At 44.4% G+C, this 17,371-nt stretch overlaps 1 protein-coding gene across 1 annotated transcript in view; it reads right to left on the reverse strand.

Annotated features, from left to right (window-relative positions):
• Vps8 (VPS8 subunit of CORVET complex) overlaps positions 1–17,371 on the reverse strand; it is a 216,249-nt gene that overhangs the window by 85,079 nt on the left and 113,799 nt on the right. Inside the window, exons 31-35 of the mRNA XM_075968097.1 lie at positions 14,717–14,799; positions 13,645–13,729; positions 12,594–12,692; positions 5,552–5,641; positions 2,470–2,516 (exon numbers count right to left, since the gene is read on the reverse strand). Coding sequence (XP_075824212.1) covers positions 2,470–2,516; positions 5,552–5,641; positions 12,594–12,692; positions 13,645–13,729; positions 14,717–14,799 — 404 coding nt within the window. The remainder of the gene's footprint in view (positions 1–2,469; positions 2,517–5,551; positions 5,642–12,593; positions 12,693–13,644; positions 13,730–14,716; positions 14,800–17,371) is intronic.

The following is a 17,371-nucleotide window of genomic DNA, read 5'->3' on the forward strand; positions in this document are numbered from 1 at the left end:
TTCCCAGCTACACATCAGACAGGAGTCATACTTGGAATACATACTTTTAAAACTGTAAAAAAAATTAAATGCAAAAAAAAACCCCTGCCAATCAATAAATGCACCAATGAACTAAATAGTTCTCAAAGAACGATATATGGGTAACAAATATTCTAAAGAGTGTTCAACAGTCTTAGCCACCAGGGAAAGACAGACTAAAACCACTCTGAGACCCACTTCATACAAGTCAGGAAGACAGACTCTGGGGGAAAGGAACTATGGTGGCGCTCTCACCGTGTCCAGGATCAGAATGAAATCACCACTGCAGCAAAAACAGCATGGTGCTGCTGTAACAGCCACACAAAGAAGGCACAGAATGGGGGGGTCTACATATAAACCCACACAGCTACAGCCCCAATTGTTGACAAAAACATCAAGAAAAGACACATTGTCAACAAATGATGCTGGAAAGCTGGATGCAGAAGGAGGACACAAGATCCCTCTCAGTCACCCTGAGTAAAAATCAACTCAGACGACCTTCATGTCAAACCTGACTCTAAGCCTGGCAGTGGAAGAAAGAAGAAAAACAGGGTAAGTCAGGGCTTTCTAACTAGGACTCCAGTCACCTGGAGACAGCACCAACAACAGACACACAAACAAACCGAGTAGAGAGACAGCCTCCAGGAAGGGAGATTTCCGCTAGCTATACATCGGACAGATGGGTCATATGGAGACTATGCAGAGAACTCAAGATGAAGAATAAATAGCCAAAAGTAGATGGAAACAGAGAAATGCAAATAAAAATTAAATTGAGATTCTGCCTTGTCCTGGTTAGAAGGGCAATCATCGGGACAAGAAGAAACAGCAAATGCGGTTAGGGATGCGGATCCAGGAGAAGCCTCATATACTGCTGGGGGAGTATAAACTAGTCCTGCACTGTGGGCATTCCTTAACAATCAGCACTAAAAATACCCTGGGTGCTGGAGAGCTTTATGTCAACCTGACACAAGCTAAAGTCATCTGAGAGGAGGGAACCTCAATTAAGAAAATGCTCTCATAAGATCAGGCAGTGGACAAGTCTGGGGGGCATTTTCCTAGTTAGCACTGATGGGGAAGAGCCCAGCTCATTGTGAGCAGTACCATTCCTGGGCAGGTGGTCCTGGGTCCCGTAAGAAAGCAGGCTCAAAGTAAAATTTAAGGAAAAGAAAAGGGCAGGCTCAGCAAGCCAAGAGGAGCAAACCAATAAACAGCGCCCCCCTGTGGCCATCAACTTCTGCCTCCAGGCTCCTGCCCTGCTTGAGTTCCAATCCTGACTTCCTTCAATGATAAACAGTGAGATGAAGTGTTCAGTCAAACAGACCCCTTTCTCTCCAACTTGCTTTTTGGTCAAAGTGTTTCGTCATACCAGTAGAACCCTAACTAAGACACCATGTGACCCAGCTGGGTGTTTACGAAAAACACTGGAAATCAACACATCACAGAGACACTTCACACCAATGTTCACTGTAGGTATTCACAACCGCTATGTGACGAACCAATCCAGGTGTCCATCAACAGAAGAATGGACAAGAAAGCATTTTCAGCACAAAGAACAAGTCACGTCATTTGCAGGAAAATGGATGCAACCGGAGAGCATCATATTAAGCAAATTAAGTCTCAAAGGAAAGCATTGCACGTTTTCCTCTTTTCCTGGGTGCTAGACCAAGACAAATGCATAAGATCATGTACGTACAGATGAAAAGAGAGTAGAAGCAGAACTGTCCTGGGGCCAGAGGAGCTCATGAGAAGGGGAGGAAGCGAGGCATGGGGGCATGCTCACAGTACGTTATGTACTTGTAAACGCTTGATGTGATCCAGCACACAACTTAAGACAGCTGTTTAGGGGATGTTACCCGTCGCTATGCTCAGCTCCTAACGTTAGCATTCCACCCGGTCACAGTGGAACTTCAGGGTCTCACATGTGGACCTGATTTGCTCACATATCCATTACTAATTCCATCATCTCCTAGGGTTTGCTTCACTGAGATTTGGTTATTTTTAGAGCAGTAAGTAAAAATTACATGTGAACTGCCCTTCCTACATTACCAGGAAGTTACACAAGCGAAACTGATCGGGTGAGGGTGAATAAATTGACAGATGGGCTGGGAACTGGCTGTTCACCCCATCCACACCGCAGAGTAAGACCTAGGCTGGGCGGACGGAGGGTGGAAAGGGTCCTTCCTGAATGGACAGTCTGCATGTAGAGCTTCGCTAACTCTAACATGATGAGTTCACAACAGTGGGAACTCATCTTGAATGCTTATGTTTGAAATACGACTTCTCATCTTCTTTTAGAGCATAGACGATTTATCTGTGTATAATCACTCCTTGTTATATTAAAAATAAGGAGCTAATTTACTGTTTGAATGGCAAGAGCCAGTATCTTAACTCCACTTCTTTCTTCCCATCCTTCCACGTGTATATTAGGAAAGCCAAAGTTTATTGACATACCTTGGGTCAAGAAGACTCCTCAAAAACTTGAAAAGCAAGACCTGGTTCTGAATAGAAAAAAATAAAAGTACAATTAAATACAGAAGTTCCAAAATCGTGAGATGCTAAAGCACTCTAGACAGCTGCTTCAAAGTGCAGAGGCTGCACCATGGAGCCTGCTCCTACCATGGCGCTGCAGACTCTCAGTGGCTCCAGTGACTGCCACTAGCATGTGGGAGGACACACAGAGCTTCCCCAGCACCAGGGGCTCCAGCATCCAGTGCTCGGGCCTTGCTGCTGACAGTGGACCTGGGCTGGAGAGACAGCCTCAGCCTGGCTCACCCGTCCTCTGCCTCTCACGGGGGCTGCTGCGAGACAGTTAGCAGTGGGGAGTGACACTTGGGGGAAATTTAAGGTCCAAATTAACAATGACCTCCAAGTCCCACTCATCTCTGCAACAGAATCAACTCAACTGTGAAGTGAGCTATCAGTACACCATAAAATCTGGGTCCTGGTTCCAGAATTCACTGGCAACATGACTGTGTGACTCAGTGTTCAGCTTCTTTACATGAAAACAAAACCAAACCGCTCCATGGCTACCATCACCTGCAAACCCCAGCCTATCTTCCTGCCTTTGTCACAGCGTAGCCACAGTTAGATGAGGTAAAACTCTTATGCCACATATACAGTTGCCAAGTTCTTAAGAAGCCTAAGCAAAAAGGAGGGTTTTTTTTCTGTGTATTCAAATTTCTTCTGTAACAAGCAGGGAACATCTAAAGTAAAAATAATAATAAAAAGTAAAAATAAGCAGGGGATAAAACCGGACTCTCTGAATATGGCGGACAATGAGGGCTGCTGAGAAGCCAAGGACAATGGCACTGGGTTTTGATCCTACTTCATGTTCTGGCTTCGTGGGAGCCTAGCCTGTTTGGATGTTCACCTTCCTAGACCAGGATGGAGGGGGGAGGACTTTGGACTTTCCACAGGGCAGGGAACCCTGACTGCTCTTCAGACTTGAGAGGGAGGGGGAGAAGAGTGGGGGGGGGGAGTGGGAGGCTGGGAGGAGGCAGAAATTGTTTTTTCTCAATAAAAAAGAAAAGAAAAAAAAAGTAAAAATAATAGTATTATTTTAAATATGATTTTGAAATATATTTACAGTTAGGGGTGTAGCTCAGAGATAGAATCTGTGCCTAGCATGCACAAAACCTAAGGCTTAATCTCATACTGGAAAAGGGCACGGGTGCGTGTTCACATGAGTGTACACACCCACACATTTATTCATGCGTATATACAAGTATAGGGATACACACTCGTTTTTAAAAAAGACTCAGATGCAGTCATCAGTCTTCATATCCTGTCCTTCTATATTGGTTTATTCTATTTTATATTACTTCCTTTGGGTTATAACTTAATATTCTGGCTAATTTTTTATTCCAAGTATTCTGGGAACTATTCTTCGGAAGCAAATTGCACTAAGAGTAAAGGAACTACCTAAGATCTGTATGCAGTTTATATGATCACTAAAACTTGGCAGTAAAATACAATTTCTTTAAAAGAACAGCATAGGACTCAACAAACAAACCACAATCAAACAGTTGCCTTTTTCTTACACCCAGCTTTTACCAACTTGACTGACAAATGATATTCACATTTATTTATTATATATACAGTGTTTTGCCTGCAAGTATGCCCACATGCCAAGAGGGCACCAGATCTCATTACAGATGGTTGTGAGCCACCATGTGGTTGCTGGGAATTGAACTCAGGACCTCTGGAAGTGCAGCCAGGGCTTTTAACCTCTGAGCCATCTCTCCAGCCCCTGAGCTACTTTCTGAGAGGACAAATTCATCTGGAACCCATCTCCTCCACTGCCACTGACTTGGTTCTGGTCACCACCACTTTGCCTGGCCCTTTTGCTTTTCAAGACTTTACTGCTCCATTTGTGCTCTTTTCCAAAGTTAATTTTCTGTAAAGAAGGTCTAATGAGACCATCCTTTGCTTAAACCACTGGTCATTCTCCAACACAGAAATATAAGTTTCTTAATATTACAATAGGCTCAAGCCGCATCCATACTTTCTGGGCTCTATCATCATAACTCACCCCTTCTAAAACACTGCTTCTCACTGCACTGAAGCCGATTCCCCCAGCACGCCTCATGTTTCCTACAGACTTGCCCAGCCTCTGAACACAAGAGCTGCAGCTTTACTTCCTTCCATACCAGAGCCCTATTAACCAAGAAAGCCTTTCCCAACTCTGTTTGCAGATCGGACGCCTATCCTAGTCCTGGCAGCTCTGGGGCTGTTTTCTCAGCCCTCACCCACCCATCACTCTCCTTTGCCTTGTTTCCATGGCCCCATCAGTGCATTTGTAGCACAGCTCGACAGCATCATGCTACAGTGACATCAGTTTAAGTGAATGAGTCCCACTTTCGTCTCCTGTTACTCCCTACTTAACCTTTTGTTTTGCCATTATTCCCGACCACTGCTGCTGCATCGGAGGGCTGTGGATTGTACTTCAAGTCTCTCCTGCTGTCCTATTACCTAGCTCTCTCTTCTGATCTTCAGAAGCCAGCTCCATACTGGTGCTGTCGTGGTAAACACTGAGCAACAGCAGGCACTCACCCAGTACATCTCGCAAGCTCCTCAGTGCTCACCATGCATGCAGCCACATCTAGAGAACCTGTCCCCTGAAAAAACTCTAAACGTTACCACTGGTTCAAGCTGATATGTGCATAAGCCACATGAACCACCAATAGAATAGGATTGTGGGTCCTATAGCCAGAAAAAATGAGAGCATCTTCTATGGGCTAAGATTTCCAGACTAGTGTAGGTTAGAGCTTCAAAGATACTTCTTTAATATCAGCATGTGATATCCAAAATGAACTCAGAGGTTAATACACAGCTGCTCCCACCCCCACAACACATACACACGACATACTACACATACCACACACAGTACAGACACCCCATACACAGGGCACGTGCACACACCACCACCTCCATAAACCTACTATTATCTGGCAACTATGGATTTAGGCAATAACAACCATTAAGCACCCTCAAACAAAGACGTCCCCTTTCATCATATGCTCACAGTCCCCACCTGTAGCTGTCCAATGACCACTTCAATCTGTCCAGAAAAGTGAGTAGCAACCAGCTCTGCAGCTTTACAGGGTTTCAGGGACACAAGTTCCTGCAGACAACAGAAAAGACAAGGGGGGTTTTAATGGTACACTTAAAAGGGCTACACATAGACAGGAGGGTCGGTATTGTTATGAGCTTCTGTAGTGTCCTTTAATTTAGGGGTCACATTACCAATTAGCAAAGTTAGAAAATCCCATATTGTAAATCAGAATTAGGGTTTTTGGTTTTATTTTATTTTATTTTTTGCTACTCTAGGATTTCTGGAGAGTGACTGCTTTATGAAATTCTGGATTCTGGCCATGGGAGTTATGGGTAGACAGAAGAGAGAAAGATCCCCAAGCTCCCTGCAGAGCTTCACATTTTCTTTAGCTAAAATTCTAGCTTTGCCTCTGGTACAGGCTGCATCTCAAGCTGGAAGTTGAACTCAGCAACGTCAAAGAATCTTTCGCGTGGTGCTAGTTTTAAAGGCATGAAGGGGTCATGGAGAGCAGCTGAGGTGTGGCACCATAAGAGGTGGGGAGATGTTGCTCGTAAAGGGGCAGACTCAGTTGCAAGAAAATGGTCCAGGACTGAAGGGGTCATGGAGAGCAGCAGAGGTTTGGTGCCACGTGGCAAGGTTAGTTCCTGAAGGGGAGGCCAGGAGGCCATTGCTGAAGGTGCAGCTTCAGCTGCAGTGGAGACTGCCACGGACTGGAGATGCCTGGACCATGGGATGACCATCAAGAGCAGTGGTAGTTGTGGAGTGGAGCTGGCCTGAGTCGAGGAGACAAACTGTGTGTACTGTGGATGGCAGAACTGGAGAAGTGGGGCTACCCAAGCCCATTGGAGTTCAGAAGACCTCATGTGAATCTCTCTCAGAGGTATCAGACATGAAGCATTTTACATTGTTGGATCTGAGTTTTGCTTTGCTCGGATTGTATTTGTGCCCTGGTTCTTTCTTCTTAGATTAAGAAGTATATAACTTATTTTGAATTTTCCAGGTACCCACAGTTAGTAGATTTTGGATTTTTTCAAAGAGAATTTAGACTTTTCAAACTGATAGGGTTGTGTTTTATATTATGATATCAATAATGATACCATGAGATCTTGAATATAAACCAAAAAAGGCAAGTTATTATTTAACCATGATATGTTTGTATGTCAAGTTGACAGGGAGTGAGTGGGCTCATGACAGCTAATCTTGCTTGTCAACTTGAGACGCCCAGGAAGAGAGGACTTGGCACTGTTCATGAGACGGTTCTCTGGGCATGTCTGTGAAGCATCTTCCTAATTGCTACCTGATGCAGGAGGGCCAAAACACTGTGTGTGGGGCTGGGGAGGCAGGCCTGTGCAGCAGAGGAAGAAGAGTCAGTAAGCAGCATTTCTCCATGTTTTCTGTTTGGGCCCCCGGTTCAGGCACCTGCCCAAGCTTCCCCCAGTGACGTACCTATCCTGAGAGCCAAATGAAACCTTTCCTTCCCAAGCTACTTCAGGTCAGTGTTCTATCAGAGCAATGGAGATCTAACCAGAACAAAGGACAAGGAAAAACTACCCATGCTAGATATAAACCAAATGAATTCATGACAACCAAGGTCACTACAGAAGATACTTGAAAGAATCCTTTATATTGAAGAGAAAAAGAAGCATCAATGAAATCATTAAGAATAAAGTGCACTTAGAAAAGTGGGCAAGCAAAAAGTGTAGGAAAGTCCCAAACTACAAAAACAACAAAATAAAAGGAATTTGAAATAACTGTTAAACATTAATGGCCTCAACTCTCCAATGAAAAGATGCAGACTACCATATTAGATTAAAACAGGATCCATCTATTTGTATTTCTTGTATTCTGTCTGATCACAAGGGACTAAAACAAGAACTCAATACCAAAGTGAACTCTAGGAAAAACAAAAACAAACAAACAAAACCATCATAGAGACTGAACAACACACCAATGAATGATGAATGGTTCATAGAGGTGATCAGAAATTTAAAATTCCTAGGATCGAATGATAATGAAAATACAACATACCAAATGTAACTGGATACAATGAAAGCAGTTCTAAAAGGAATACCTACAGTCACAAATACCTATATTTAAACACCAGAGATCTCTCAAATAATGATGCATTTCAATGTACTAGAAAATAAGAACAAAACAAATCCCAAACCAGTAAGATCAGGACAGGGGAGCTGAAGAGATGGCTCAGTGGTTAGGACCACTTACTTCTCAATCATGAAGACCAGAGTTCGGATGCAAATGGGGCAGTTCATTTGTCTATACCTCCAGCTCCAAGGGATATGATGCCCTCTTTGGGTCTCTGTACACACATGTGCACATACTATCACATACGTGCATTAATAAAACAAAATTAAAATATTTTTTAAAACAATAGGGTGGAAGTCAATGGAATGGAAACAAGGAGAACAGATGAAGAATCAATGAAACACAATGTTGCTTCTTTACAAGATTAGCAAACCCAGAGTTAAAACTAACTGAAAGAAAAAGACTCAGATCAATAAAATTAAAGATGAAAATTGAGGGATTACAACACATCAATAAAATATGGAAGATTGTAAGGGCATGTTCTGAAAACATATTTCAATAAACTGGGATGCTAGAAGAAATAGATGTCTATACATCTAACCTATCAAATTAAACCACGAAGACAGAAACAAATAAAATAAATCTATAACCAACATGCAATCGAAGCAAAAATAAGTCTTCCAACTAAAAAAATATAGGCCCGGAAGGGGTGGCTGGGAGGTTCTGCAATTCTTTCAAGGACTAACACCAATGCTCTCAAACTACCCCACAAAATAGGAGGAGGAAGGACACTGTTACCCTTGTAGTGAAAGTCAATTCTACCCAATGTCAGAACCAGATAAAGACATGATACAAACTAGTACTGTCATCAATATCCCAGATGAACATGAATGCAAAATTTCTCAAATAGTGGGAAATTAATTTCAACACCTGTCAACTTGATCTTAGGTGTGCTAGGGTGATTCACAATGTGCAAATTCAGGAATGCGACGCACATGAGTCGACTCAAGGAGAGAAAACACAGATCATGTAGATACATGCAGAAAGGCTCTACCAACATGCAACAGCATCCCTTCCCTTCATGATAAAAACCTTGGGGCAAGAAAGAATAGTAGGAACACATACCTCAGCATAATAAAGACTTGCTGCAGCCACATTATACTAAACACGAGAAAAACTGGAAGCCATTTCCATTAAAACACGGAATGACACCGAAGTCGACTCACTCCTATTTGTGGACAGTATGACCTCATATGTAAAAGACTATAAGACTCTGCCAGAAAATTCTTAGAACTGATATTTTCCATAAACTAGCAGAATGCAAAATCAACGTGAGAAAAAAATCAGTAGCTGTCCCTATATACAGCAATGAACAGGCCGAGAGAAATCAGGAATGCAACCCTATTCACTATAGCTAAAAACAAAACAAACATGAAAACTCTTGAAATAAATCCAAGGAAGTGAAAGACTTCCACAGTGAAAGATTTAGAGCACTGAAGAAATTGAAAAAGATGCTGGAAGAGGGACAGACTTTCCATCTTCAGATGACTATTATGGATATAAACATGAAAAAGTTTATATTACCAAATATTATTGTCGTGGCTAGTTTTATGTCAACTCAACACAAGCTAGATTCATCTGGGAAGAAAGAATCTTACTTGAGGAAAATGCCTCCATCAGACTGGCCAGTAGACAGGTCTGTGGGGCATTCTCTTGATTGACAGCTCACTGTGTGGTGCCATCCCTGCCAGATGGTCTGGGGTGCTCTAAGAAAGCAGGCTGAGCCCAGCTGCACAACATAGCAGAGCAGGTCCTGCACCCTGCCATGTTGGTATCTGAGGGCCATGCTGCCATGGGCATCAAGCCAATCTGATGGCCTGTGCTGCCACTTGGGGCCATGGTGACATCCAAGCACAGACTGCTACTGAGAACCATGTCTGGATCCATGGTCCTACCACAGCTGGGTTCTGTGTTGACATCCATGGCCCATATACTATCAAAGGCCATACACAGGATCCAGGGTCTGGGGGTGCGACCTGTGGCCATACTGGTGTCTGAGGGCTTTGCTACCACCATGGCCATGACAATCTGGGTGGCCTGTACTGCCACACAGGGCCAAGGGGTCGGCCAGGCCCAGACTGCTATAGTGGGACATGTCTGGGTCTGTGGTCCAGCAGCAGCCAGGGTCTGGGTTATGTCTGTGACTCCACTGGGGAGTGAGCAGATGTCCTGGATCTGGACAGCCACCTGAGACCATGCTGGTGTTCAAGGGCCTTGCTGCCACCAGGGCCATACTGATCTATAGTGCTATTTTGTTTGTGTTTTAAAAAAATAAAACTTGCCTGAAGATCAGAGTGCAGAGTTAAGCCACTAAAGACCAGGGAGTGGTGGCACACATCCCAGGGAGACAGAGGCAGAGGGATCTGTTAGTTCAAGGCCACGCTGGGCTATAGGAGATCTTATACAAAGGTGATTCCAGTACTTGGAATCACTCGCCTTTAATCCCAGCACTAGGGAGGTGAAGACAGTAGTGATATAGCTGGGCAGAAAGAGGAATGTAAGGCGGGAGGAGACAGGAGCTCAGTGCAGTCTGAGGACAGGATCGCCCTTTTGGTCTGAGCACTGGTACAGGAGAGAACTCTCCAGTGGTTAGCTGCTCTGCTTCTCTGATCTGTCAGTTTTCACCACCTAATATCTGACTCTGAGTTTTTATTATTAAGACCAACTAGAATTCGTGCTACATTGATCTTGGGGACTTGTGCTGCCACTGGGGCCATGGTGACATCAGGGCCAGAGTTGCTGCCAAGTTGGAGCCATAAATCCACTCCAGGGTCAGCCTGGACCACTTGCTCCAGCATAGCTGACTGCTGATTGGGAAAGCATGACTTTGCGTCCCTCCTGCTAGTTTTCCCTTTCTATTTTCTCTGTGGGATGCCTATTGGTACAGGTGATGGTACAGGATCCATGTTCCTGCTGCAGCTGGCATCTCTGATGGTGTCCTGTGTTACCATAAGGAATAACAGGAATCCTATGTGTTAAAATCCAAGGGTCACGCTGAGCTGGCCCCGCCCCTCACTAGACACTGCAGCAGAAGAGCTGCCCCCACTCCCGCACTTGGGAGAGATGGTCCCACCACTCACCACAGGTACGGGAGAGCTGGCCCTGATGGCGTGAGCCCTTAGAGAATGGGCTCTGTCCCTCTCCTGAGAGTGGGCGGGGGGCGGTCACAGTGGCCCAGACCAACCAGCGCGGCTACCACCCACATCCCGGGCCTTGGGTCTGCCTCCCCTAGGATTTACTCCATCTATGACCTGCTGGAGTGCATGAAGGGATTGGTCCTGCAGAATGGTAACCGCGGGATATCCGAGAGGAGTTCCGGTGAGGGTCTGGTGATGATGGTGTGTGAGAGGCCTTGAGCCAGACCAGTGACTCATGGCAATGAACATTTTGTGGGTGGGGCTGACTGGACAAAGGGTATATATACTACATGACACACCACAGCTCCAGATGCTACTAGAATGAAGAGGAGTCGGAAAGATGGAGGAGCGAGGTTGTTTGTTTTGTTTTTACATTAATACTGGGAGGACACATGCTGCAAGGGTGAGGGGCAGATATGGAGGGACTAGAAGGTGAGAGGGATTGGGGTGCATGATATGAAATTCCCAAAGAATCAATAAAGAATTATGTAAAAAAGAAAAACAGTTACAGTTACTGAGGAAAACTCCGTCATATCTGCCACTACTTAGCTAGCAAAAGTTAACTTGAAAAACACCCATTCAAATGGTACAATTTAGTAGATTTGGCAGCCCCAGCTCTGGTCACCATTTGAGGTAAGCCCCAGCTCCATCTGGTCAGTGGAGGTTAGTGTTGTGCCCAGCCCTAATGAGTAAATCTTTCAGTAGCAGACGAAGGTTAATGCAGAAACCCATAACTGGCTACAGTGCCAAGAACACGTGGTGGAGGCGTGCTCAGTCCTGCATGCTCAGGCCTGCATGGGATGGCTACATTGCCCCCTCCACGGCTCAGGGAATATCTAAGAAGCAGGGGTGGGAAGAATTAAGAGCCGGAGGAAGGGGAGATATGCAGTAAAAAGACATCTTTTGGACATGACACAACCGATGCACTCATGAACTTTCTGCAGCTATGGTCATCTGTACAACAGAGCCCATCACCATTTCATCCTGGAGGAGGGCCCATGAGGACCCATCCCACCCTTAGAGAATATGGGCAATTAGTGGTAGTTGGGGGAGATGGATGTTGTTTTCTTTAGCAGCATAACCATTGCTCCAGCAAATAACCTCTCACCCACACCTGGGCACTCAGTGAGTCGCACACAAAAAGATGTGAAAATTGTGGTGGTTTGAAAGAAAAAGGCTCCCAAAGGCAATGCACTATTAGGAAGTGTGGCTTTATTGGAGTAGGTGTGCCTGTGTTGGTGTCACTGTGGAGTTGGGTTTTGAGGTCTCACATACGCTCAAGCTCGAGGTGGGATTTCCCTCTGTGATTATCATTAATGAATAAAGAAACTGCTTTGGACCTATGGCAGGGCAGAACTTAGCTAGGCAGGGAAAACTAAACTGAATGCTGGGAGAAAGAAGGGCGGTGTCAGAGAGAAGCCATGTAGCTATGCTGGAGACAGACACTGGAACTTTAGTCGGTAAGCCACATGGCAATACACAGGTTAAATTAATATGTAAGAGTTAGCCAATAAGAAGCTAGAGCTAATGGGCCAAGCAGTGATTTAATTAATATAGTTTCTGCGTGATTATTTCGAGGCTAAGCGGCTGGGAACCAACAAGCGGCCTGTTGTCTCTTCACAACAACAGAAACCCTAACTAAAAGTATGAAGGGGACTTGAGAAGAAGGGTTTTAGTGAGAGAAGGAGGGGAATGAGGAGAAAGAGGCATGAAAATGCTAAAATTCATTATATAAACATGAAACTGTCAAAAAACAGTCCTTAAGGATTTGGAGTGGGTACCTCCATGTGATCCATTGCTTTCTGCCACACAGACTGCTTCTCCTCAGCACTGTGGCCAGGAATAGACAAGATGTTGTGGATATAATTGAAGACTTCTTCCTGTGAGCACAAAACAATGCATTCAGCCCTTCACTCAAGCAGAACTCAAAGACTGTTGCTATCGACAGCAGCCTCCACAAACATCTATTATTAGATGAAAAACCATTTGGGTGTGGAGATAGTTTATAGAAACTGGCATTAAAGAGGAAGAGTGAGTGCAAAAGCCATAGGGTAGCCTCTCTGAAGTTCTAGGTCTATTCCACCTACATCAGGTCTCAACTTGTTAACCTCACTGACAAACTGAACAGTACACTTTTGCTTTTGGTAATGCCCTTGTCAACTATGCTCCATCTGTACTGATTCCCATTTCACCCACTGATCTCCAGTCTCTGAAGATGTCCTTTTCACCCTGCTCTGGGACCTTCATGTCCACTCCTCCTTGAGCACTCCTCCCTATGCACTCCTCCCCATGCACTCCTCCCTGTGCACTCCTCAAGCACTCCTCCCTGTGCACTCCTCCCTGTGCACTCCTCCTTGAGTACTCCTCCCCGTGCACTCCTCCCCATGCACTCCTCCCCGTGCACTCCTCCCCATGCACTCCTCCCCATGCACTCCTCCCCATGCACTCCTCCTTGAGCACTCCTCCCCAAGCACTCCTCCCCAAGCACTCCTCCCTGAGCACTCCCCTGTACATTCCTCCCTATCTCAGAACTCGTCTTTGAGTGGCTTCTGTAATGCTAAAATTCAGTTTACACGCTACTTTTCTAAGACTTCTCTGCACGCTAGGTGTAAGACAGTCCCCTGTTACCCTCCAGAACCACACACCACCCTCTTCCCTAGCACAATATTTAATTCTACAATTGCTCACGACCATCACAGAGTTATATACTCAAACTTCAGAAACTGCATATTTTAATTATAGCAGAAACTCAACAAAAACCAAGTGACTATGGCTAGGGGAGCAAGAATGTGGGGGCGGCTCAGACACAGGTGAAGCCGTCCTTAAACTCACCTCCCTCAATGGGTCATGCAGGTAGCAGTCAATGATTTTGTCATACTGGTGTGCTCGCTCATACATGAATTCACAGATCTGATAGCTGGAAGGAGAAAGGACAAACTTCAGTTGCCAAACAGGCAGGTGGCGATGTGCCTCTGACATTCAGAACTTTACTCAAGCATGTGTGAAAGGGAATGATGTCATTTTCAGTGCCAAATAAAGGTCTAAGGATATTAAATACAAGGGCATCTCAGACTTGGAATTCACATCAGGGACACAATAAATCACATGAACATGTGAACGCTGCAGACCTCTGGAATCTGGTCCCAAATATTTCAGACAAGGGTATGTGATGGGTATCAGGTATCTAAGAAAGAGGAGTGACTGCCTCTCTCCTGCCTCCTGACAGAAGATGCTGCTGAACGCTGTTTACAAAGGCCTTAAAGAGACAGTGTGCCGTCTATTTTCTAAAGAAATAGCTGGTGCTAGGTATCAATAATTTGCAATATTGTTTCTTTGTTCAAAACTAAATACAATAAACTAGGTGAGTGTCAACACACTGCATCTTATTTATTATGCTAAACTGTACGTCATTTCTATTGCATATAACTGTCACAATCCAACAAATACCACAGGTATATTACTTTAAAAAAATCTAGAGCTGGGCATGTGTATGGTGCCAGCACTTAGGAGGCAGAGACAAGCAACAAGACAAACACACATTATACGGTGCACATTCCAGGACAGCCTGGGGCTGCACAGTGAGAACCTGCCTCAAAATACCAGACATAAATAAATCGAGTATAAATAAGGTGAAACAGGGAGACTGCTTGTTCACCTTCACGTTAAAGAGAATACACATTTCTAATTCAGGCTATACATTTCTCAAATTTTGCTAACTTTTAGAATTCATGTGAAAGGCAAAAAACAAACAAAAAAAACCTCATGTTTATGTTTTTGTTACTGAGACTGTTATTCCTACACCCTTTCTTAATAAAAATAAGCAGAAATGTAAAATAAACTAGGTTTCACATTAGAGAATTAACAGTACTATGGAAAATTAATATACAACTTCAAAACAGCTCACAATTCAGCCTTTTCTGCCATGCGGATGAGCCGGCTCTCTTCAAATTGAACTATGCCTCCAGCCTGCAGCAATTCTAAGAGGACCTGAAGATTTGAAACAAATGAGGAAACACTGTGAGGTTTATTTACTGTTCTCTGAGAGTCCATTCACCTATGCAAGCCCATCACCGTCTTTCCTTGTGTTTTATTGCTGTGTTCATTACCATGTGCTGATTCTACTTTTCAAACATGGAAGGAATACCACAGCATCTTCAGGTACAGCCCGCACACTCACACTAACCTCTAAAAACCTGTATATACCATTCTAAGAAGTTTGGTTTTTATTTGTTTGTACTTTATATGTATGCGTGTTTTGCTGCATGTATGTGCACCATGTATGCATGCTTGGAACCTGAGGATGCCAGAAGAGGGTGCTGCATCCCCACGGATGCTGAAAATCAAACATGGTTCCTTCTGTGGGGATCTAGCAGAGTCACTCTAGAGTAAACATTAAAACACAATATTTGTTTTCTAGAAGTACTCTGACTTTGAAGAACTCTTGGGAAAGCAGTGACTGTTTTCTGTGATTTACAGAGTTGTTTTTCTGAAGTAGTTTTATAGCCCACAATCCTCACACACAAAAAGATCAGGAATTCAAGGTCAGCTCAGCCACATAGTGAATTCAAGGCCAGCCTGGGCCACATGAAAGTTGCCTCAAAAAAAGGGGGGACATTTTAATCCAAGTGTCACAACACACACATATAATCCCAGCACTCAGAATGCTGAGACAGGAGGATCGTAAATTCTAGACCAGCCTGGGCTTTACAACAAGACCTCATTTTGAAAACAAAGACAAAAAACAAAAACAATAAAAGCCAAAATACTGACGCTCACATCACTTTCCCATAGTAGCCGGAGATAGAGCATGAGCAGAACAATGGTATGGTTAGGATTTTAGGCCTGCAGGCCAGCTCAGAATGCAGACGAACATGACCCTTGCCAGGGTGCCAGGAAACCTTCACCAAGAGCTTTTGATGATTTTGATGTTAAACAAAACTGATCTGAATTTTATATTCAAGACCCAAATTTAATCTGTTTGGAGCACTGGAATGTAATGTCATATGCAATAAAAGAGGAAAGAAACCTATTCACTGTGTCAGTTTGGAATAAAATAATGCAATGAGTTGAAGACAATCTCACCAACTCATTAGAGTATCATCACAGATTTTTGTGAGCAAGTTATTCAGTATTACTAAAAATTAAATTAAACTAATTTATAACTATATATGTTAAAAACAAAGGTAATGAAAATCAAAACTCATCGTTTCCCATTATTTCATCAAATTTTGCTGCTCTATCTGCTCTTGAGGCTGTTTATTCCCATGCAGCTGCATCTGAATGGGGCAGCAGCACACAGGTGTGCATGAATGGGGGTACTGACACACAGGTGTGCATGAATGGGGTTCTGACACACAGGCGTGCATGAATGGGGGTACTGACACACAGGTGTACATGAATGGGGTACTGACACACAGGTGTGCATGAATGGGGGTACTGACACACAGGTGTGCATGAATGGGGTTCTGACACACAGGTGTGCATGGATGGGGTACTGACACACAGGTGTACATGAATGGGGGTACTGACACACAGGTGTCCATGAATGGGGGTACTGACACACAGGTGTGCATGAATGGGGGTACTGACACACAGGTGTGCATGAATGGGGGTACTGACACACAGGTGTGCATGAATGGGGGTACTGACACACAGGTGTACATGAATGGGGGTACTGACACACAGGTGTGCATGAATGGGGGTTCTGACACACAGGTGTGCATGAATGGGGGTACTGACACACAGGTGTGCATGAATGGGGGTACTGACACACAGGTGTGCATGAATGGGGGTACTGACACACAGGCGTGCATGAATGGGGTACTGACACACAGGCGTGCATGAATGGGGGTACTGACACACAGGTGTGCATGAATGGGGGTACTGACACACAGGCGTGCATGAATGGGGTACTGACACACAGGTGTGCATGAATGGGGTACTGACATACAGGTGTGCATGAATGGGGGTACTGACACACAGGTGTGCATGAATGGGGGTTCTGACACACAGGTGTCCATGAATGGGGGTACTGACACACAGGTGTCCATGAATGGGGGTACTGACACACAGGTGTGCATGAATGGGGGTACTGACACACAGGTGTGCATGAATGGGGTACTGACACACAGGTGTGCATGAATGGGGTACTGACACACAGGTGTGCATGAATGGGGTACTGACATACAGGTGTGCAGTTAGGCATCTTCCGGTTCCATAACTGTAACAACACACTGGAAGACTATATAAGCCATAGTGACATGCCTAAAAATCATCAAAATGTTGTTTAAAAAAATCTTACTTTTGAAGGGTTGTAAAAACAAGCAAGCAAACAAAAGAAGGCAGACCCTTTGTGGTCAACATAAGCTAAAATGTTTATTCATTGGGTCCTTGACATAAATAGTTTGTCAGTCCCTGGTAAAGAATGTGGAAAAAATATTAGTTAAGCAGTTAAGCTAAAAAGTGTGACTGTCTGGCTGGCAGTAGGTGAAGGGGCTTGCCCCCTGGCCTGACAACTTGATCCACTCAATCCCAGGCCTCCATGGAGGAAGGAGAGACT

This window comes from Microtus pennsylvanicus, chromosome 1, assembly GCF_037038515.1.
Source record: "Microtus pennsylvanicus isolate mMicPen1 chromosome 1, mMicPen1.hap1, whole genome shotgun sequence".
NCBI classification, from domain to species: Eukaryota; Metazoa; Chordata; class Mammalia; order Rodentia; family Cricetidae; genus Microtus; species Microtus pennsylvanicus.